General features: G+C 46.3%; 1 protein-coding gene across 1 annotated transcript in view; it reads left to right on the top strand.

Moving 5' to 3' along the window:
* Positions 1-23969, top strand: part of CNTLN (centlein) — a 1182709-nt gene that overhangs the window by 722802 nt on the left and 435938 nt on the right. The window contains exon 14 of the mRNA XM_085634784.1: positions 17890-17990. Coding sequence (XP_085490910.1) covers positions 17890-17990 — 101 coding nt within the window. The remainder of the gene's footprint in view (positions 1-17889; positions 17991-23969) is intronic.

The raw sequence follows: 23969 nt of genomic DNA, 5'->3' as shown, positions 1-23969 counted from the left end.
GTATTGATTGTCGTCATGTTTATCAAAATGCCAATAAACAGTTACTACAAAAAACAAAAAAATGAACTCAAACCCATACTAGATCTGAAACTAGCCAACAAATGGATTTGGAGAGAAAGATCCGAATGCTAGCATTACATCACATTTATTCCTAAATCCATCAGGGAGGCTGGCTCTGCTCAATAGACCTCCAACATGTGTACTTTCACGTTCTTATAGCCAGAAATTGCCACAAATTCCTGTGACTTGTAGTAGGTCACTATCACTACCAGTATAAGGTACTTCCATTCAGCCTCAAATCAGCCTCCAGAACTTTCTTGAAGTGCATGGCAGTGGTCCCCGCACATCTCAGGAAACTCTGAATATTCATCTATCCATATCTAGACGACTGGCTTATCAAGGCGTCAACACAACAAGAAGCACAACTCCATTGTTCGATGAAGATCACTGTTCCCCATCGATTAGGCCTGCATGTCAGTTACAACAAGTCAACCTCCTTTCCAGTCCAGTCTCTGCATTACCTAGGTGCCACCATCAACAGCATACAAGCAAGTGTTTATCCTTTGGAGGAGAAACTGTTACAGATCCATCTGAAGTGTTACTCTCTCACGAGAGTCTCTCATCCCACAGTCAGAAAAGTGTAATCTCTGCTAGACTCAATGGCATTGTGCATTTTTCTGATTCCGAGTGTCCATCACCACATGAGACCACTTCAAGAATGTCTGTAGGATCAGTGGGGTCAATATTCAGGCTATTGGGAGTACAAGATCACACTCTCTCCAAAGCAAAACAGTCTCTGAAATGGCGGTGCTCCCCTAAAAATCTCCTTCAAGATCCTTTTCATCAGGATATTCCCTCTCAGACAATAGTAACAGATGCCTCTCTGTTAGGTTGGGGAGCGCATATGGATCATCTTCAAATCCAGGAACCCTGTTTTCTGAGGAAAAATACTTATATCAGTCTCCTCGAGCTACGGGCGGTTCTTCTGGCGCTGAAGGCTTTTCTCCCATCTTTCAAGATGAAATCCCTGCTTGTTCAGACAGACACAACATGACAACAATGTACTATTTGAACAAGCAAGGGGGAACAAAGTCCAAGCAACTGTTTCACGAGACCCAGACAATTTGGAATTGGTTGATACCCAGAGATATAAGAATGACTGCAATTCATCTTCCAGGGGCTCAAAATGTTCAAGCTGACTCCCTAATCTGGATCCTTCAGATAAACCATGAGTGGGTTCTTCACAAGATGGTACAAGGCATCTTCAGCATGTGGGGTGCTCCTTACATAGATTTATTTGCAACAGTGGAAACCAGAAAATGCCCAAAGTTCGCCTCGAGGTGCTACCAACCAGGGGTGCTGAGGATTGCCCTATGGATCGAATGGTCTGGCAAATTTCTCTGTCTTTCCTCTGATCCCCTTGATTCCATCAGTTCTCATCAAACTGTTGCACTCCAGAGCCAGAATGATCTTGATAGCTCCTGAGTGGCCCCGACAATGGTGGTTCAGAGACCTTCTCCACATGTTGTTGCGTCCACATGTGAAGCTGCCGTGCAGACTAGACCTTCTCATGAAGATCAGAGGCCATATTGTTTATCCCATTCTCTTCTCTTTGAGTTTGGCAGCATGGCTTCTGGGCTATTACAATATGGGCATTTTAATCTTCCACAAGAATGCATGAACATTCTCAAGGAGGCTAAAAGACCATCAACACTTTCAGCTTATTCATTTAAATGAACGAGATTTTATATGTGATGTTCTGTTCTGATAAGAACTTTGATCCAACGAGCTGTCAAAAAGTGATTCTACCATATTTGCTTTATCTGGTCAAATCAGGCCTACAGTTCTCTTCTATTAAAGTTTATTATTGGCAATTACTGCCTAAAGGAAATGTCCTTCACAAACCTTTTTTTTAACAATTTCTGTTATTAATGACATATTAAAGGGTTTTCTCAATGGTTTTCCCTCCAATGCAGCATCCTTCCCCCTCCCTGGGAGTTAAACATAGTCCTTTCACGTTTCTTTTTAGACCATTCATAAATCCTCATAGCAACACCTTTCTTGGAAAGCTGCTTTCCTAGTAGCCATCATGTCAGCACTGTGGGTTAGTGAGATTTAGGCGTTATGTTCTCACGAACCATATACAGTGTTTCATAGTGGCACTGTGGTATTGAGGACTCATCTGAAATTCTTACCTAAAGTGGTTTCGGATTTTCACATTAACCAGTCTATATCTCTATCTACTTTCTTTCAGCAACCTTCCACTACAGCTGAAAGAACTCTCCATAATTTAGATGTCAGGGGATCCTTAAAATTATATCTAGACAAAACAAAGAATATCCACAAGTCCGACCAATTGTTTATAAACTATGGGCTGGTCTGTACAGGTTTAGCCATGTCTAAACAGTCTATATCCCAATGTAGAATGTCTTGCATTCTGTTATGCTGCCAAAAACCAAATAAGGTTCTGTCCGGTAGACCTAAAGCTCATTCCACTAAAGAGAAAGCAGCTACAGCTGCTTTAATGAGGAATATTCCAATTGCGAAAATATGTAAATTGGCTCCATGGAGATCTATTTACACTTTTATCAAACACTATTGTTTGGACTCAGATGCCGAACAGATGCTCAAGTAGGGCAGACCTCCCTGAGAAATGTATTTGCTTAATATTTTCTGAGTGCCTTCTGTTTCCTTTCCACCGCAGTTTGTGGTGATGGACTTGCTTCTCTATTCAGTGCTTAGGACTATCAATGGAGATTCCCTGAGAGAGAAGGAATGGTTTCTTACCTGTAATCCTAGTTCTCACTCAGGTGAATCTCCATTGAAGTCATAAGCAACCCACCCTCCTCCCCAGTGAAAGTAACAGAGGGGATTGTTGGACAATTTTCCTACCTAATACTGTCACTATCTCAGTAAAAAAGAGCTGAGGCAACTGCCACCTGCTGAAGACCCACAAATAATGGACGGAATGAAGAACAAATCAAACATTCACCCCCAGTCAAGAGATCTGGGTTAAATCCATCGTTCTTTTGCTCACCTGCCACCCCAGTTTACAGCCACTGATTAGGTCCGCACATCATCAACTTTGGAGCCAATGCAGTCATAGTCCCAGCTTGGATGTGGGCGAGATGATGGTGCGGGCTGTGAGAACGGTTTGGCCATGGGGCGGGGAAGTATGTATTTTCTTTGCCTCTTATAGGGGTTGTTTCCAACTTAAAGGGTAACAATTACACATGTCGGTCCATGCGTTGTATTATTTTCCTGCGTTCTGTATGTTTTGTGAGGGCAGTTGTTGCCCAACAGTCACCTGTTAGGTTGTTAAAACTTTACATAAAGAAAGTTGTTAAAAAAAAAAAAAGCGGGCAGAGTGACATACCAGCCAAAACCCCCTCAAAGTGGTACCAGTCGAGTTCTGGTCCCTGACGAAATGCATTCCTGGCAAGTTGGCTGTATTATGTCTTCATGGGATGGATTCTCTTGAGTTTGAAATAAAGCCCACCATTCATGAATAGCAGGTGTGCGCTTATGAATTGCTATGCTTTCTGGCCTTTTTTCTTTTTTTTAAACACTGGACATAATCCTCCCCTACAATTATTCCCTTTCAATTTTCTCTGGTGAGGTGTAAGCAGCTCAAGTGAGTGCTGCACAAATGTGCATTAGACAATACATTATTTTCCTCCTTTCCACAGAGAAAATATTTCCCCCCTCCTCCTACATCCTTTGCAAAAATGTAAGTGTTTGGGAAACCTTTACATTCTATTTACTTAACTTTGTCTTTGGTAGAAAGTTTACGCGTGTATACGGGTAGGATGTATTACTGGTAAGGTCCTCCCCCAACCCCCCGACATTTGTAGAGCGCGAACAGCTACCTCATACAGAGGTGTCCCGGCGCTATTTTTTGTTTCTTCTTAATTCGTAATGGCCTCCTCCGTGCGCCTGCCATGAGGTCAAACTTAGTGGTACAGACAGTGTCCGTAGACCCTGACACTATGAAAGGGATTACGTTTCTGTGCCTCAAAACGTTAGTATGCCTCCAGTTTGTAATTGCCAAAGCAAAGATTGTATTGGAACTGCAGTGTGACATAAATTGCTCAGGTATGAGTATCAGTGGCAGCCATATGTACTTCTTTTTAAGAGTTCAGTAAGGGAAGTGTTTAAGTGCATAGATTGGCGCTCACAGGATGATTTAGCGTGGTTGAGATTGGCGCCTGAGTGAGCGCTTTTTCCAGCCTTCACAAAGAGAGAGCAATCAAAACAAAATATCTAAATTCAATTACATCATTTCCCCAGCTTTATTCTCATGTAACCCTAACTTCCTTGATGGCTGTTATGTACCTCATATCTGTGCATATATAATTACTTTCTGATGGATATCTCTGCAGAGTCTTCACCTGTAGTATATTCCCCAGGCACATGACAAGGAATAGATTTTTTTCATAGCCGTGTTCTCCACGAGCTGCAGATAAGAGCCACCTCTTCCAGCCGACGTCATTTCTTTCTTTCAGTCCCTTGAAATACAGATTTGGAGCTTTGTTCCCTTTTTCGTTGGAATTTGACGACCTTATAATCAAAACAGGGTGTGCAATGGAGTGATGTCCCCACCTAAAACTGCAAGGTTAAAGCGGCAAAAAGCAAATATTGGGAACAAACCTGCACAAGGTGTACATTTGGTGTTTGGGCTCGGGCCACGACTCCCAGTCATGCAATGAGTGTTCCGACATGCACCCGAAGGCGATTTGGGACCGTGAAACGAAGTTGTAGGTTGCTTAACAAAGGAAGAAGTCACGGACCACGTGTAATTCTCGCTTTAAGCACAGGCTACCAATGGCTACCAATGGACAAAATCCTGTCATCTGAAGTAGCGCGTTGACTACTGTGAGGCTCAATGTGTTTACATTTTTTAGTGGCCTTATCGCTTTTGTTTGGAACGGAGTCGTGGTCTTCAGTTAAAGACACAGCTTGGCCCTCGTTATGAGAATTCCTCTTCCTTTTGGCCAATGCTGCCTCCACAGCTTCCTTCAAGGAGCTTTTTAATTGCCTCTGGAAGAGGTTCATCAGTGAGGTCTCAGTGAGTGGTGACTCATTAATTGGTTGAGACTCACCTTGAGACATGACTTAATTACCCTTCTTTAATTAAAGTATTTTAGTTAGTTTACTAAATTAGATCTATAGTTTTAGATCTACAAAATGAACCAAAACCCTCTTTTTTTAAATTTAAATATGGTTAATGTTGTTTTCAAGTTTATAGTGTAATCTTCACTAAAACTCTTCTCAAAATATCAAAAGATGTAGTAAACAGAAATGCGGTAATTCAGGTAGTTTATCCGAACCAAAAAAAAAAACAGCCGATTTACGAAAGAAAGCGAGCAAATGTCGTTGGCTCCGCTATGCGTTTCCATGGAAACGCAGAGCTAGTCCAAATCGGGTCTTTGGAGCGTGTGCTTATTTTCGCTCTGGGGGGTCACATTTTGTATTTAATTTCCGAGCGCGGGTCCCGTTAAGGGTCGCGACCCGGATAAACATCTAATCATCCAATCGACAAAGTTTACTCCGTGTGGAGGAGGAATACATGCCACGTCTCGCGCTGAAACCAAAGGTGGAGGTTCTGATCGGGAATCGGGAGTCGCTCGTAGGTATGGGGACGTTCGCTCCCGTTATATTACAGTAAATGTAATCGTGTTATGGGGCGATCGCTCTCATAATAAGAGATCCGACGAGTCGAAGTTGTAAAGGAGTCCAATTAACCTAGCCCTTCGTGTAGAAGGTTGCGAAATAACATTTTAAGAATCTAAAGGCAACAAAACAAATTAACGTATAGAGCACGACCATAAATTGGAAGGGTAGATAAAACACCTGTTAAGGTTGAACTTAGATGAATAAAACTAAAGTAATTAGTCTAGGAAGCTAAAGACGTGACAAAAGGCTAACTGTAAAATCCTCAAATTATTAATTGAAATGAAATATATTCATTAATTGAGATATATTCATTAATAAATGTTAATCATGTATAAATAAGGTCTTAATTACATAAAAAAACATAAAGGTCACAAGAGCTAATAAGAAGTTGTACTTAACTGTCCAGGAGCAGCGAATAAAAGAGGAAGATAATTGGTTGCTATGGCGCTTTATGTTACTTGAAATGTTTACATTTATGATGTAATGGTTACACTTTAAAGGGCTGCATATCTTGGGCAGCAATAAAAGTTATTGCATAATGTAGCTTCCGGTCTTGTAATGAAATCAAGATTCTCTCTGTATGATAATTGGAGAATCGTAATTCTCGCTTTAAGCCGATGGCGTAGAACCATTCCTGCTCTTGAGGCCAGTCTTGTGACAGGTCTTTATGGTTGAAGTCATCTTAAAGTCAAATTCTAAATCGAAGAGGAAACAAGAGAAGGTGAGGCAGGACTTGAACCCATCCTGCCACTCTCTTTCTAAAAAGAAGTCTAAAGAGAAGTCACATGGGGTAACAAAGTGCCAATTGGTCTTGCTCCCAATCTCTGATTTAGGACCAGATGCCACAATTGATCCCAAAGTGTCCTGAGTTCTTCTGCGATCTGCGACACTGCTGCAGCTTGAGCCCATTAAAGGGACCATGCTGCATGTTTGTGGCACTCACCGGCTCCACCTAGCATGCCTTAGGACCCCAATGAGCAGCTCAAAGACCTGCAATAGTCCAAACTTCAATGGCAACAGTGGGGGATCTGATGCCAACTCCGATGTCTCTAACCCTAAGCCAAATCTGTCTTGACCTTGACTGAGGTTGCGCTCCAACTTCACTCAAGCGCACCCAGTTCCGGTACGGCCTGATATTGACAATATACTCCACCTATTGTAGAGTGATCCTCAGAGGCTTCATCATCTTTTTCGTTCTGATTCTGTCCAGAGTTATGCACCACCTGGAGGTGACAATTACAATGATGGGGATGATTTATCCCCACAATATGATGATAGATATACATGGATTTACAAGAGGACAGTGGGCTTGGTACCTTCCCTGATAAAGGGTTGATTTCCCCCCTTTGGGCCACCAATGGAAGAGAGGGCTTCCTGTGCTGTGGTAATTCGAAATGCTGCTGAGGTTGTGGACCTACAACTGCCTTCTGTTGGAAGTTAAAACAATCGTCCTTAAAGAGGTCTTGCAACCTGGGCCTGCTTCCTCTAAGACTCTTCTCACATTCAACAAACCCTTCACTGACACTCTGACGGGCTCTTTGAGTAACTCCTACTTTTGCCCACCAGTGAACAGGAAGGTGGCCTAACACCATAGAGTGGAATCGGGTGACTCTGATTTTTTTATGCAGTACCCTATTCATGAGGGTTTTATGGTCCAGGCTTCCACCAGCAAGATGAATCCTAATTTGTTCCCCACAATCCCCCCGTCCCCCATCCAGTCCCTGACCAGACTGAACAGTATGTCTAAAATGATTCATGTATTTGGAAAACTAATGTTTTTTTTGCCCAACCTAGCCTTGACTTCAGTCAACGTGGTGTGCCTATTAGGCATCTAAGCCCATGCCCTCTATGACATAGCCTACATGATCTTTCCAGCAGTCCTAGAAGAATTTGAGGCCTCCCTGGCTCAAACCATTCAAGATGATCAGGATGCGGCCAAATAGAACATTTATGCTGGCCTCAAACTACTGATTGCTTGGGATGATCAATCAAAGCTAGTGTGGTGCTCAGTCGCCTTGTGTGGATGCGATTCACGGGTTTTTCAAGAGATGTGCAGGCCTTCTTTATGGATATGGCTTTAAACTGATCTTGCTTCTTTGATGAAAACGCTGACTGTCTTTAAATGCTTTAAGGAAAGTCGGCCAACGTGTGCTCTATGGGCCTCTCATCCTCTGCCAGATACTTTAGCCATCAGTTTTGGCCTTTTTTAGATTACTTCAGATGGTTGGCATACAGATAACGTGGGGTACCCAGCCCCAACTTCAGTCACTCTGGTCCTTACGTGGCTGGGGATAGGGACCAGGCAGGCAACACGCATGCCATCCGAGGCCTGATTCTTCCTAGTCTCCCTCCTTTGCTGCATCAACATCGAAGCTGCTTTAGTTCACCCATAGCAGTGCACAATCGAATTGCAGGAAACAGAATCCACCATATTCTTTCAGAGTGGCAATATATCTGAAAGAAACACGTAGTGATAGATTCCTTACCTTAGAATTACCCCCAGGCGTCAGACTGGATCTGGAAAGTTTTTGTCAGCAGTACCCCTGCGCGTCGGTAGGTGGCGTCATGCGGCTCCACGTCCGTCGTTGGCGTCGTGGTCGCCGTGATGACCTCACGGCAGCTACTTAGCCGCCGCCCATGCGCGCTGACGTCAGTTCTTTCTTTTTCCGCGCCAGCAAGCGCAGATCCGGGAAGAGCGGTACCCCCAGTCATTGACTTTTTTAATCCTTTTTGTCTCATTGAGTCGATCGACTCCTGGTGCAGATCGCATGCCCGGGTTTAAGTTCCGCGAGGACTGTCACTGTATGATGTCGGTGACGGACCTGCATCGTGTGTGTCTTTTCTGCCTGGGGCGCGACCACGACCCCAATTCTTGCCCCGACTGCCGGGCCATGACGCCGAAATCTTTGCGGGAGGTCCAGAAAGTTGCTGGAAGCCCGGCAGTCGGCTCTGCGCTGTTTGAGGTCCCGGTCCCGTGGGAGGTCGAGAGACCGTGCGTGGAGTCATCACCATCGATCTTCGGGATCAAAGTCTTCGCACTTGTGGTCTGGTAAGGCGAAGCACAAGAAGTCAAAGAAGAGTCATTGTTCTCCAACTTCCCCTCGCCACGGCTGAGGGTGCGGGTGGTGCCACCTCATGGCTCCGGCGGAGCCTACGCAGTTGTCTCCGGCCTACCCGCCCTTCCCGGGTTCGTCGGCGACTCCGGCCCAAATACAGGATTTCCTGTCGGCCATGGCTTGCCTCTTTGGGCTGTCGGGTCCCGCCGGTGCGCCTTCGAGCCCCGCGGTCCTGACTTGGGTTCCTAGCCTTTCACCGCCGGCGGCTCCGGCCCCGGTGTCGCTGTCGGCTCCAGCCTCAGCACCGCGGGACCCCCCCTGGATCCAGGCCTGGATCCTGGTCGACGCCGGTTGACCTCATAACATCTCCACTGACGTCGACCCCACCGGCACCACTTCCGACGTCGCCCTCTCCTCGGGACGACGTCGGCCCCGGTTTCAGCCCCGAAGTGGACGTGCATCAGCCCAGCATCGATCGATGCCGTTCTCGATGCTGCTGTGGCCGTCAGGACTAATCTCTTCACAGAAGTGCTTCAGCCAGCAGTTACTTCTGCGGAGCTGCTGCTTCCCTTTAATGAAGCACTTTCTGATGTTCTTTTGGGCACCTGGTCCAGGCCCAACACTGGAGCTCCTGTGGATAGGAACGTGTCCCGACGCCATCGCCCGGCTCCGGGTGACCCCATTTTCCTCTCCCAACACCCCACCCCTGAGAGCTTGGTTGTCCAAGCCTCTGCATCTCCAAGTGCCTTCCCTTCCGCACCACCGAGTAGGGAATCCAAGAACCTGGAACAGTTCAGAAAGAAGATTTTTTCTTCCGCCAGTTCTGCTCTGCGGTCCGTGAACACTACATGCCTCTTGGGCCGTTATTCCCACTCCGTGTGGGATACGGTGGCGCAAGTGCTTCCTCAGTGTCCGGAGGAGGCCCAGACAGCTCTTTCCCAGGCTGTTGCAGAGGGGAGAGACGCAGCTAAGTTCATGATTCGTTGTGGCCGAGACACTGCCGACTCGCTGGGCAGATCGATTTCCACGATGGTGGCGCTCTGGTGCCATGCCTGGCTGAGGACAACTGAGTTTTCGGGGGATGTCCAAAACACCCTTATGGACATGCCCTTTGATAGCCGTCGCCTCTTCGTCGACAAAGCGCGTTGGAGCGGTTTAAGGACTCATGGGCCACAGCCAAGTCCTTGGGACTTTCCGCCTCCCACCCTCCTCCGCCTTCTGCTTTTCGCTCCTTACGTGGCACCGGAAGGGGTGCCACGCAGCGTTCGCAACAGAGCCGCAGGCCTGCGCAGCAACAATCCCAGCGCGGACGCAGGTTCCACCGCGGCGGACCAAGGGGCCAGTGGGCGGGTCAGTCCACCTCCACCACTGCCTCCAAACCTTCCTTGTCCAAACTTTCAGGCCCATCAAACGCCAGTGGGCGGCAGGCTTCGCCATCACCTCCCCCACTGGGGCACCATCCCGTCATACAGGTGGGTTTTAGAGATAGTCCGAAGGGGCTACTCCCTCCCCTTCAAGACTACCCCTCCAGCCATGCCACCTCAGTACCACCGCATGTCGGGGATCACTTGGTGCTTCTTCAGCAGGAAGTTGTGGCCCTCTTGGCCAAGGGGGCCATCGAGCGCGTTCCCGTGCCAGAAGTAGGTCGTGTTTGTTATTCCCACTACTTTCTGGTACCCAAGAAGGACAAGGACCTGCGTCCTAACTTAGACCTCCGGAACGTCAATCGCTTCCTCCGCAAAGAGAAGTTCAAGATGCTGACTTTAGCTCAGGTCTTGTCTGCCCTCAATTCACAAGACTGGATGGTAGCGCTGGACTTGCAGGATGCTTATTTCCACATCCCAGTCTTGCCGGCCCACCGGCGTTGCTTGCGGATCACGGTAGGCCACAAACATTTTCAGTTCACCGTGCTTACCTGTGGCCTTACCAGCGCCCCTCGGGTGTTCACGAAAGGGATGGCGGTGGTCGCAGCTCATCTGCGCAGATCGGGGATTTCAGTCTTCCCCTATCTCAACGACTGGCTATTAAAGGCGGGCTCACCCCAGGCAGTCGTCTCCCACCTCCAGACTATGGCCGACCTCTTGCATTTGCTGGGGTTCTCCATCAATGTGCCGAAGTCGCACCTGATTCCCTCTCAGAAGCTCCTATTCATTGGAGTGGTTCTGGATACAACGCTTTTTCGGGTTTATCCTCCCGAACAGCGAGTCCGGGATATTCAGGCTCTGATTCCGATTTTTGAGCCTCTATCTCGGGTTTCGGTCAGGATGACCCTGAGGCTGCTGGGCCTCATGGCCTCCTACATCCTGCTTGTCGATCATGCCAGGTGGCATATGCGGGCTCTGCAGTGGGACCTGAAGTTCCAGTGGGCGCAGCATCAGGGAAACCTGTCCGATCACGTCCAGATCTCCGAGGGCATTGCACAACAATTGCAGTGGTGGCTCATGAACCGGCATTGTGTCAATGGCAGATCCCTCTCCCTTCCCCAACCGGAGCATGCAGTGGTGACGGATGTGTCCCTCCTGGGATGGGGTGGCCACTTGGGAGAGGCAGAGATCAGAAGCCTCTGGTCTCCGGCGGAGTCCATGCTCCATATCAACCTTCTGGAGCTTTGGGCGATCCGACTTGCACTGGAGGTAAACCTTCCCACTGTCAAGTGGAGAGTAGTGCAGGTGTTCACAGACCACACCACCGCCATGGCCATGTGGTACTGCAACAAGCAAGGCGGGGTGGGGTCGTGGACCCTGTATCAGGAGTCTGTGCGTCTCTGGACATGGCTGGAACATCAGGGCATTTTCCTGGTGGTTCAACACCTGCCAGGTTCCCTTAATGCCGGGGCGGACGAACTCAGCCGCAGGTGCATGATGGATCACGAATGGCGTCTTCACTCGGAGGTGGCGCAAGGTCTCTTTCAGCAGTGGGGAGAGCCTTGGTTAGATCTATTCGCCACCGAAGAGAACGCGCAATGTCATCAGTTCTGCGCGTTGGAATTTCCAAGGCGGCACTCGCACTGCGATGCTTTTCGTCGCGAGTGGAGTTGCGGTCTGTTGTACGCCTTTCTGCCTATACCACTTCTGCCCAGAGTGCTGAAGAAGATCAGGAGTGACCAAGCCCAAGTCATCCTTGTGGCCCCGGACTTGGCTAGAAGAGTTTGGTAATCTGAGCTACTCAGTATGAGCATCGATCCCCCGATCAGACTGCCTGTTCGGGAAGATCTTCTGTCACAGCAGCAGGGGACGGTCCTCCACCCGAACCTGTCCAGCCTCCACCTCTTTGCATGGAGATTGAGCGGCGGCAGTTGATTCCTTTCGACTTGCCTCCTGAAGTTTGTGATGTTGTTCTGGCAGCCAGGCGTCCCTCCACTAAAGTGGTATACGCCTGCTGGTGGAACAAATTTGTGGCATGGTGCACAGCAAAGGCTGTGGATCCCCTTTCTGCCCCTCTTTCTGAGGTCCTTTTGTTTCTTCTATGTTTAGCCCAACAGGGCTCTGCTCTGGACACTATCAAAGGTTACCTTTATGCCATTTCTGCCTTTCTCAGGCTCCGTGATCAGCCCTCTCTTTTCAAGTCCTCTGTTGTAAATAGATTTCTCAAAGGCATTACTCAGCTTTTCCCTCCTATTCCGTTTGTGATGCCACAGTGGGACTTGAATCTAGTTCTTACTTATCTCATGTGTGCTCCTGTCAAGCCCCTTCACAATTGTCCTCTTTGTCTCTTGACCTTGAAGACTGCCTTCCTGGTTGCCATCACCTCCACTAGGAGCGTGAGTGAGCTCCAGACTCTTTCTCTGTCGGTCCATCCGGACAAGGTTGTGCTCAGAGCCCATCCTTCCTTTTGGCCAAAAGTTGTCACTGCCTTTCACATTGGGCAGACTATTACCTTGCCCACCTTCTTTCCGCATGCTTCCAGAGAGGAAGAGAGGCTCCACTGTCTGGACCCAAAACATGCGCTTTTGTTTTATCTAAACCGCACACAACAGTTCCGGGTCGATGACCAACTGTTTGTTGGCTACGTTGGCACCAAGAAAGGTCTGGCAGTACACAAGCCGACTATCTGCCGCTGGGTCGTCTTGTGTATCAAAGCCTGTTATTCTTTGGCTGACAAAGAGCCTCCGGTGGGGCTGCGTGCTCATTCCACAAGGGCAACTACAGTTACTACTGCACTGGGACGTGGTGTCCCCCTGCAAGACATCTGTCAGGCAGCCACGTGGGCCTCGCTGCACACGTTTACTAAGCATTATTGCCTGGACGGTCAAGTCCGGAGAGACGGCTTCTTTGACCGTTCTGTTCTCCGTGATTTTCTGGTGTGATCTTGGTTCGCAGACCCACCACCGGGGTTGGTATTGCTGGGGTATCTATTCTAAGGTAAAGAATCTATCACTACGTGTTTCTTTCAGATAAACAAGTTACTTACCTTCGGTAACGATATAGCTGTAAGAAACATTAGTAGTGATAGATTCCTTACCGCCCCACCCATCCTCCCTGTACTGCGAACTGATTTCTAGGGTTAAGGTCATCCCTTTCAGGGCCCTAGTTTCAATGCACCAGTGGTCAGTATCTTGCATGGCTCTGGGTTCCTGGCGCGGAAAGTCGTGTACAGAACTGATGTCAGTGCACGTGGGCGGCGTCTAAGTTGCTGCCGTGACGTTATCCCGGCAACCACGATGCCAACGACGGACGCGGAGCCGCACAACGCCACCTACCGACTCGCATAGGTACTGCTGACGAAAACTTTCCGGATCCAGTCTGACGCCTGGGGGTAATTCTAAGGTAAGGAATCTATCACTACTAATGTTTCTTACAGATATATTGTTACTGAAGGTAAGTAACTTCACATCCAACAGATGGGTCCTCCAGATCTATGCCCTTCTTTGTTTTCCGAACCACCATAGCTTCTTCCCACATCAAAGTGCCTCTCAGATGAGCACCTTTCCATTTTACTGCAAGAGGTGCAAGCTCTACTGTTTAAAAGGGCACTCTAGAGGGTTCTAGACTCGGAAATAGGAATAGGTTGTTAGTCCTGCTATTTCCTCGTGCCAATGAAGGATAGAATTCTTTGTACTACTTAGATCTTCGCCCTTTAACTGTAGAAGGACAAATGTCATTATCTCAGACTGTCATAGGTTCTGTGTGCCTTGGGTTCTGACTGCTGGATTGTAGCCTTGGACCTGAAGGACCATGTACATGTCCTGCAGTCCCACAGACTATACCTGTGGTTCATGGCTGGCCAAGAGGGTTTTCAGTTTCCGTGCTCCCATTCGGCCTGATCAGCGCCTCTCAGATGTTCACAAAAGTAATCTCAATGGCCACTGCCTATCTTCCAAGGTTGGGGATAACAGTTTTCCCCTTCCTCGACATCTGGCGGTTGACGGTAGGCTTGTCAGTCATAGACCACCTCGTGACGACAGTGAACCTCCTGACATTAGATGTAGCTAGAGATTTATAAAGCACACTATGCCCTAAGGCTTCAAAGCGCTACGAACAGAAAAAGAAGCTACCCGCAGAACGAAAAATGATGCAAGAGAGAATAACCACGTCTTCAATTTCCAATGGAAGGCCATGTGAAAGGTTAAACTGGCATTGTGGATTGGCAGTGTGTTCCACAATTTGGCAGCTGCTACCAAAAAAGTGCAGCCACTCCATCTCACCTTCCGAAACTTCGGAATAATCATCTTCCTCAAAGAAGAGGATCTTAGCTGTCTTTTAGGCAAATACCATTGGAATGCCAACCTGAGGGGAAGTGATCCCTGAAGTTACAGAGCCTTATGCACCATGCAAAGTGATTTGAAAATCACCCACTTCCTTTCCACTTACTGACTGGTATTTGGTTATATTCAATACAAAGAGGGCAACCTAGTTTTGAATAACCTGAAGTTTATTGAAAGAGTATTTATTGATATTTAGGTAAAGTATGTTGCAGTAGTCAAAGCGCCAGGTAATCAAATCAATGACTACTGCATTTCTATGCTCCACAGGGATGAAAGGAAGGAACTTTTTCAAAATGTTGATGATGAAAAAACATGTGCTTGTGGTCTTGTTGACTCCTATGTTTTTAACAGAAGCAACTGGAGTAGGCAGGGGGCCACATGTCTCTGACCACCACAGCTCTGACCACACCGAGTGCTGAGACCCAAACACCAGGATCTCTGTCTTCTCCACATTCAATTTCAGACAGATTTTGAATTTCTCTGCCTCTGATCTCATATAGTCAGATTTTGAGACAATAATCTGGGTATCATATGCTTATGACAGGACATGTAAATTACTGAGGTTCTTGATCAACGAGCCAAAGTCACACCTGTCTCCTTTGCAACCACTAGCATTTATAGGAGCTGTCTTGGACACTGTGCAATTGGGATCTTTCCTCAGGCACAACAAGGCCAAGACATTTGGGCTCTGATCTGGATGTTTCCGCCTCTATCCTGGATCTCAGAGAAAGCAGCTCTGATTTTTCTTGGCCTCTTAGGCGCATGCATCCTGCTTGTCCACTTCGCCAATTGGCATATGCAGACTCTGAAGTGGAATCTGCAGTCTCAGTGGGCCCCACAGCAAGGAAACATGTCAGACATCATCCAGGTTTCAGAGGAGACTTCATAAAGCATTCAGTGGTGGCTGCTGGACTGCAACCTTACCTGTGGCAGACCCCTCTCCTTTCCATACCCAGAGTGAAAGGTGGTGACTGATGCGTCACTGCTCGGTTGAGTTTGTCGTCTGGAAGAGGTGAAGATCAGAGGACTCTGGTCTCCAGAGGAAACCTGCCTCTATCAATCTGTTGGAGTTGTGGGCCATTTGTCTGCTGTTGAAGGCCTTTCTACCATCCATCAAACCAAGGCTGGTACAGGTTCTTACTAACAGTACCACCACTATGTAGCACTGCAACAAGCAGGGCAAAGTGTCTTCCTTAGTCCTGTACCAGGAGGCGTTATACCTTTGGAGGTGGTTGCAATGTCAGTGCATCTCCATGATTGAGAAGCACCTGGCGGGATCTTTGAACGCCAGGGCAAACATGCTCAGCTGGTGGTGCTTGGTGGATCATGAATGGTGGCTGCACCCTGAAGTGGCACAGGGCTTCTCTACTACAATAGTGAGAACTCTGGCCAGATCTATTTGCCACCGGCTACAATGTGCAGTGGAGTTCCCGTGAAGACTCTCCCTAGGAGATGCATTTCAGCTGTAGTGTAGCACAAGACTCCTGTATATCTTCTTCCTCTGCATCTCCTGCCAGAGTTCTGAAGAAAACCAAGAACAACCGGGCCTAAGTCATCCTAGTGGCCTCAGATTGGGCCAGCAGTGTGGTACTCTGACCTTCTGAGCATTTGTGTCTTGCCTCTGATCAGGCTACCTCTTTGGGAGGATCTTCTGTCGCAGCAGCAGAGCAAGGTTTTCCACACAAACCTTTACAATCAACACCTCCATGCTTAGCAATTGAACAGCTGCAATTGACTCGATTTGATTTTTCTACAGAAGTTTTGGATGTCATCCTGACTTCCAGGTGCCCTTCCACAAAGTGCGTTTATGCTGGGTGCTGGGATAAATTTGTGACCCAAGTGTGGAGTCCGCCGGACAGGCTTGTTGCAAGCCAAACTGTTAGATATTTTGTTTTTGTTTTGTCTTTGGCCCATCAAGGCTTTGCAGTGGCCACTATTTAAGGTTATTTAATACGTTCAACCTGCATTTACTGGACCAACTGTCCTTGTTTAAATCACCTATTGTGATCAGTTTTCTTAAAGGTTTGAACACATGTTCCCTCCCAGACTGTTTGTGATGCCACAGTGGGAACCTAATTTGGTCCTGACATTTCTCATTAGTATTCTCCCATATGTACTCTCTTCAAGCTTGTGCACAACTGGTCGTTGCATCTTTTGACCCTAAAGACTGTCTTCCTCATCACGATCACTTCAAGTTGTCACGCTTTTCGCTCTCTGGTTGCAACCACACCATACTACCTTTTTTCTGGGTGCACTGATGCTGAAGACCTGAGCGGCATTCTTGCCAAATGTTGTAGCTCCTTTTCACGTTGGACAATCCATCACCCTCCCAACGTCTTTGCACCGCCTCACCCCTTGAAAGAGGAGGAGAGAATCGATGGACTCCACCCCAAAAGATGTGTTAGCTTTAACATCTATCTCACCAAAGTTCATTGGGGTGGACTGTCAACTTTTTATGAGGTTCTCTAGAGTAAAGAGAGGGAAGGCGGTGCAGAACAGGGCACCATCATTGTGGATGGTCCTGTGCATTAAGGTCTTCTGCACATTGGCCAAAAGCAGCCTCTGAAAGGACCCAGTCCAGCAGGGCCAAGGCTACTACCACTGTGTTGACATGCAGAGTGCCTATCCTGGCCTCTGGCAGGCCACTACATGGCCGTAACTAAACATGTTCACAAAGCAGTATAGCCTTCACAGCCAGGTCTGACTTGAAGTGAATTTCGCTCTTTCAATCCTACAGGACTTTTTGGTCTGAGCCCACTATTTAGACCCTTCACCTTCAATGGGAGTGTTGGAGGTGGGCTACTGTGGCAAATATTTCAAAGGTGAGGAATGAGTGGTTAGAAGTATCCATTAGAAGAACAAGATATTTACGTTTGGTAACACTCTTTTTGGTGGAGACACTATCTAACCACAGATTCCACAGTTCCCTCACCATTCTGTGGAGTGGTCTCTTCTTAGCATCTGAAAAGGTCCCAAATTAGAGATCTACCTACTGTTGCCTCCAATTGTTTTGCGCTTTGCATCTGAGAGTCCAGCAAGAATTTGATGTCTACATGTAGAGGTGGTGGTTATATGCAACTTTGCTCTGTCGGTTTCCAGGTAAAACAAATCCAATGCTGAGCCGTATGGCGCCACCTAGCAGCAGGCGGGAGCATTGCTGTGAAAAATGTCCAGATCCACTCTGCTGCCTGGGGAATACTGTAAAGGTGAGGTATCTGCTGCTAGGTAGAGCATCCAACAGAAATAGTGTTACCAAAGGTAAGTAACTTGTTTTTTTATTATTAAGAAAGTGAAATTCTAAGTAGACAGTTACTGTCAGACGAATTACATAGGATTTTTACTTTAATACTCTGTGTATTTATTTTCATAGATTTTTTAGAGACCTAAAAGTTTCTGTTGCATCTAATGTCTATTCTTATTACTTAATGTATACAATTTTTGGTTATGACACAGAATGAATCTTGAAGAGGAATTAGATCAGTTGAAAGTGCATGTGTCTACGGATAGAGCTACGATTCAAGAGCTAAATCTATGTCTACAGCAGGAAAGAGAAGGTAAGAACTTCTAAGATTATTTTTTGCAGGTCATTAATCACACATAGCTATAACACACAACACCTTCACACTTTTGTAGGCTTAATTTTTCTCTATTTGTTTTTTGTAAAGTCTACAGATTAGTTGCAGAATAATTATTTTTCTAAAGCTGAGATCCATTTTCACGTTTCCTCTCCTGTAGTTTGGTTCTGACAGTTTTCTGGCCTCAGAAGTTCTCCTTTATTTAAAAGTGTTCCATAAATATTTTGATCAGAGGTGCCAGACTTTTATGACTAATTCCAAATTGAGCTAATGAGAATGGCTGGCTATCCAGTTTTTATTAAGGCCGAAATTAAGCACGCTTTAGTTCCTGAATTGTTCTGTTTTTCACTTCTGGATTGTTTCCTTATTAAGCAGACATCACTATTGATTTAGTAGCTAATGTAGGTGCATTTAAGGTAGTTCCTTATCCCTTTATAGGTCCTTATGTAAAAGTTGACTGGTAGGCATGATAAGGGCCTGGGAACAGTTACGACTGTTGCATGTGCAATATTCCTCTTACCTCCCGCACCTTCCAGATCTCGTGGTTGTACCGGGAGGTTGTAGGGACTGCCTAGCCTCCCCTCCTCTATCTTCAATCACTCTTTTCCTTTCTGATGGATACTTCTAAATGCATATTTCGCAAAGTCAAAGTAATCTTTATTCAGTTTCAAACATTAATACCATAAAAGCATACAATAGAATAGTAAAATATAATAAAAACAATTCTCGTGTGGACAAACCAAGTAGACGATGACTTGAACTGAACGAAAATTCATAGAGACAGGGGCCCCAGTAACACACTGCCAGACAAGAGAATCGCTCAAAATTAGCACCATAAATCACAACTCGTGCAAGATGAAATAATCAAACAGATTAGGCATGACATTATGAAAAGCGCAAGGTGCCATAAAAGGTATAAAAAGAAAACAGACTAGTTAATCACAGCTAGACCTAAGCCTTATTGCAGATTTGAAAAAGTTGAGCACTTGAAAAACAGTGCTACCCATAAGCATTTGTAAAAAAATAAAAGCTGGAGGTACTTGCCTAAAATTCGCCTTTTTCAAAGTCGAAATTTAAAAGGACTTTCTGAGGGTAACTACAAAACACCGTATAATGGATCATATCCTAAGGAGTTTGACCATCGCAGCCACAAGACGCCAGGCTTTAACCCTTACTTTGGCTCCTAGGATGTGTGAGGAGAAGTTGAAAAAGGTCGAACCGAAACCTGGTCAGTAAAAATCTATCATATGTGTTTTTGAACCCGAGTAAGTACAGCTCAACCGTCAAAGTGGTTTGTAGCATAATGAAGCACTGTACACTGAGCTTCAAGAGCTCCTTCTCTTCCCTTGCTGCGGTCCGTTGCGCAAAGATGGCTGCCTTTACATGGTTCGAATCCCTCTTATTCATGTGATCAGGGTTGGTAAACAGATCTCCTCTCCCCAGGCTTGTTAGACTTCTCTCGATGTATTTGAGCCATGGTACACTGGAGGCATGATCAAGGGCCCGGCAATCTTTTAAGATCACCTTGTTTTTCAAGTTATCCCCTTGCCAGCCCAAATTTTCAACCAAAGAGACACAGGGTGATATGCTATCATGTCGGTGATATGTCATACCAAGCTCCTCATGTACAGTAAAAAAGGGGGTACCCTGAGGAATGGATAAAAGCCGTCTCCCAAACTTGTTTTCCTTGATTTGAAGGTCATCTAAGGTGGTGTACCCCTAAATTTCACTGCCATATTATTATTCGGCATTTGTTAATCACATGGCTACCCGAAGACATCCCAGTGCTAGCAGCGAAAGGCAGGGCAGCTGGCTAGATGGTTATGGAGCCGCGTTTTGAAAAACACCAGGTTTTGAGAAGCTTGCGGAAGGAGATATGGTGGGTCACTGAGTGAAGATGTGGAGGGAGGGTGTTCCACAATATGACGGTGTTATATGAGAAGGAACAGCTCCCACATCTTGCCCTTTTTGTTTTAGGGACCGAGGCCAGAAATAAGTTAGCCGAACATAAGCATTTCCTTGGACGATTGAAGGTGGTTAGAGAGCGATTGATTAGGGTCCCGTTCCCCCAGAGAGTCTTGTGGCTATACACAGGGATTTGAATTTTATTCTTTCATTAATTGGCAGCCAGTAAAAAGTCTTCAAAGCCGGGTTGGCGGACTGAGTTTTGGGAAAACTAAGCAGCAACCGAGCTACACAATTCTGCACAACTTGTAGTTTTCTTATCGTAGACTTCGGGACCCCGAGATAGAGGGAATTTCCGTAGTCCAGCCTGGAAAGAATCAGTGCCTGGATAATGATTCTCCTTGCCGTCATGGGTAGGAGAGGTAGGACTTTCCGGAAGCAGTCTAAGGATGCCATAGCAGGTTGCTGCATGTTTCACTGCTTGGTTGTCGAATTTGAAGGACTGATCTAGCCAAATGCCTAAACTTTTAATCTTAGTATTAGAGGCCGGATGAGGGCCAAGACAGTTTGGCCAAGTTAGTCTGAAATTGAGGATAGAAAGGCTGCCCAGGACTATTAGCTCAGTTGTATCTCCATTGAGCTTCAGACAGGAGTATTCCATCCATTTTGCAACATTCTTTAGACAGGATTCCAGGTCAGATGGGAGGTTCTAGGAGTTGTTAAGGGCAACCACCAATTGCCTATAATCAGCATATGTGACAATGTTGATCCCGTATGGCAGGACAATCACAGCGAGAGGTCTCGTATACACATTAAACAATATAGGGCTAAGTGACGAGCCTTGGGGCACTCCGCAGCAGAGCGACAAGCTCTTGGAGGTGTTACATCCTTCGAAAATCTGGAACGATCTGCCATCTAAGAAAGACTGAAGCCAGGTGATGACGCCACCTGAGACTCCAACATTTCTGAGTCTGTTAAAAAGGATGTCATATTTTACAGTATCGAAAGCAGAGCTCAGATCAAGGAGGTTAATAGCAACTGCTCCTTCTTGGTCGAGAATTTTCTTAGATTCTTCGTCCACAGCAAGAAGGGCCGTATCCGTACCATGTTGTGGCAGGAATCCGGTTTGGGAGAAGTGCTGTTGGTTTTGGGTTTCTAAGAACTCGGAAAGAATTATGCTAACATATTTTTCTAAGATCTTACTTATTCCAGGGAGAAGCAAGATGGGATGATAATTACCCAGAACCTCAGGATTTAAGCTTGGCTTTTTAAGCAGTGCCCTCACCATGGCATGTTTCCAGGATGGTGGAACTTGGCCTGTGGAAATTGACAAATTTACCACTTCCAGTATGACTGAGAGTACTACTTCCTCGGCCTTACGTAGAACGTGAGGGGGTGCCGGATCGAGAGGAGAGGAGAGACAGATTTTACTTGGGAGAAAATTTCTGATAAAGTGTCCAAGTTCATGGTTGGAACTCCCTCTAGTAGGTATTCAATGTCAGTTGGGGAATTGTCCCTTGAAGGAAGTTCGCTAGAGCAGGGGGAGATGGGAAATATATATTATATATCTTGGATTTTTTTGTGAAAAAATTCTGCAAGTTCATTGCAGCGGGCTGGGGTGACATCAGGTGAAGTCACAGGAGAGGTGGGCTCAGAAGATTCTTTGCGATGCGAAAGATTTCCAAAGGAGCGTTAGCTGCTGATTTAATTTTTTCTTCATAGTAAAGTGCTTGTGCTTTTTTTATTTCATTTTGGTAGAGTTTTATAAACTCTCTGTATTTCTGTTTGCTTAACTTATTGTAGTCTTTCCTGCATCTCCTTTCCAGTCTTTTGCATGTTTGTTTATACTCCCGAAGCTTAGGTGAATACCATGGTGACACTTTCTCTTTTGCCCTTTTATAGCTAGGTTTAATAGGGATGACAGCATCCAGGGAAGACTCTATCCACTGAGTGAATTTTTCTGAGGCTGAGATAGGGTTGTAGTCTAGCGTAGGCCTGGTGTTTGTAAGGGCTAATATCCAAGGTTCTAGAGGTAATTTGGCCCATGGACGTTTCCCAGCTACAGATAGGTTTAACAGCGGTGGATTGTATCAATGTATTTCAAAGATTAGGGATCAGGAAATGATCCGACCAGGGCACAGGGATAGGGTCACTCACTAAAAGCTTGTCGCTATTGGAGAAATCCGGATCTAAAGTATGGCCTTTACTGTGAGTAGGGCCATTGACTTTTTGTATTAGTTGAATAGCTAGTAGATCTTAGGCAAGTTCAATGGCCTCGGATTTTGTGGGGTCATCTAAATGCAGATTGAAAAATCCCTAGGAGGGTAATGTTAGGGGAGGAACTCGCTAAAGTGGCAGCAGTTTCTGGGAGAGATTTAAGAAATTGTCCAAAGGCACCCAGGTGGCGGTAAATTAGGATTCCTGAAAAGGTATAAGTAGGGGAGAATGAGATTCCGAAAGAGAGATTTTTGCAGTCTAGTATAAGGTCAGGCTCAACAGACATTTAAAGGAATCCGTAAAAATGATAGCAATGCCCTCCCCCTTTCCTCTTTCCACGGTCTTTCCTGTGGATTTAGTAACCGGGGGGTGGGGGCTGCTCAAGATCAGGTTCATATTTCTTATGAAGCCAAGTTTCGGTTAAAAATAATGCTTTAGGCTGTTCCCCTTCTAAAAGTATGTAAAGTTCGGATTAGTCTTTAGATAGTGATCTGCAATTTAATAAAAAACATTTTGTAGGTATGGAGGGGGGCTGTGGTTCTGGTTCTGGTCGAGTCCTTGACACGGAGCATAGACTAAACAAACAATGAGTGCAAAAGAAGTTTTCATTAGTTAGCCAGACAGGATGAAGGGCTCCATAACCTTAGTAGTTGGCTGGAGGAGTATTCAATTTTTCTTAGAGAATAAGGGGCAGGGTTTCTGACCCCTGGCCGCGTACGGGCACAGACGGGCTTGCCCCTGGCACGCCTTTGGCGTGACAGTGACGTGCCCGCCGCCCCTGTCCGCTCTGACATGCAGCTTAAGTATTAGGCGAGGGAGTGTACCCTCCCGTGACCTTCACCATCAGGAAGTCACTCTGCCCACTCTCTTCGGCTCCCTCTACGCAAACAGAAAATCCATGGTGGAACAGGGAGCGAGCGCGAGGCAGAGACAGTTACGAAGCAAGGGAGTGAGTACATTGGCACGCTGTGCTTTAAAATATAAAACAGTTTTTTAAAAGATTGGGCGTCTAAAACGTTCAGCATATGATTAAAGTAAAGTCAGCGCAATGCGGAGTTAGCAGCGTCTACCTGTAAGGCTGCTGCGCATCTGCTCTTCCATGCGGCTTAAGTATTATGCAAGGGAGTGTATCCTCTCGTGGCGACCACCCGGAAGTTGCTCCGCCCACTCTCACCGGCTCCCTCCATGCAAACAAAAAATCCGCGGTGGAACAGGGAGCGAGGCGGCGACAGTCACGAAGCAAGTGAGTACAATGGCACGTTGTGCTTTAAAATATAAAACTATGTGTTTTAAAAAGATTTGGCGTCTAAAACATGCAGCATATGATTAAAGTAAAGTAAGTGCAATGCGGAGTTAGCAGCGTCTACCTGTAATGCCGCAGCACATCCGCTCTGCCATGCGGCTTAAGTATTAGCTGAGAGAGCACCACCTGGAAGTTGCTCCGCCCACTCTCGCTGGCTCCCTCCACACAAACAGAAAATCTGCAGTTGAACAGGGAGCGAATGCTCACATATAGTGCCTTAGAAATGAATTTAGACCTATAAAGCTTTAATCAGGCACCCACCAGTCTTTAATCACAATCTAGCAGCAAAGTTAAATATAGCTGCGGACTCCCTGGGTAAGTCATTTTTCTTACGGGTAAGTTGAGGCCTCCATTTCATTTTATCATCTATCAATACCCCCAGGTATGAAAAAGCACTCGCCCTTGGGACCGAGGTAGACCCCATCTTGAAGGTGTAAGGCCTGCTTGAACAGGCTCCTATTTGCATGATGAAAGATTTAGAGTTATTAACCTTCAGGTCCCTCTCCCCCATAAATTGAACAAAAGACTTTAAA

Source organism: Triturus cristatus, chromosome 2_1 (assembly GCF_964204655.1).
Source record: "Triturus cristatus chromosome 2_1, aTriCri1.1, whole genome shotgun sequence".
In the NCBI taxonomy this organism is placed as follows: domain Eukaryota; kingdom Metazoa; phylum Chordata; class Amphibia; order Caudata; family Salamandridae; genus Triturus; species Triturus cristatus.
The sequence above is the reverse complement of the archived record's forward strand: the minus strand, read 5'-3'. Positions and strand labels throughout refer to the sequence as shown.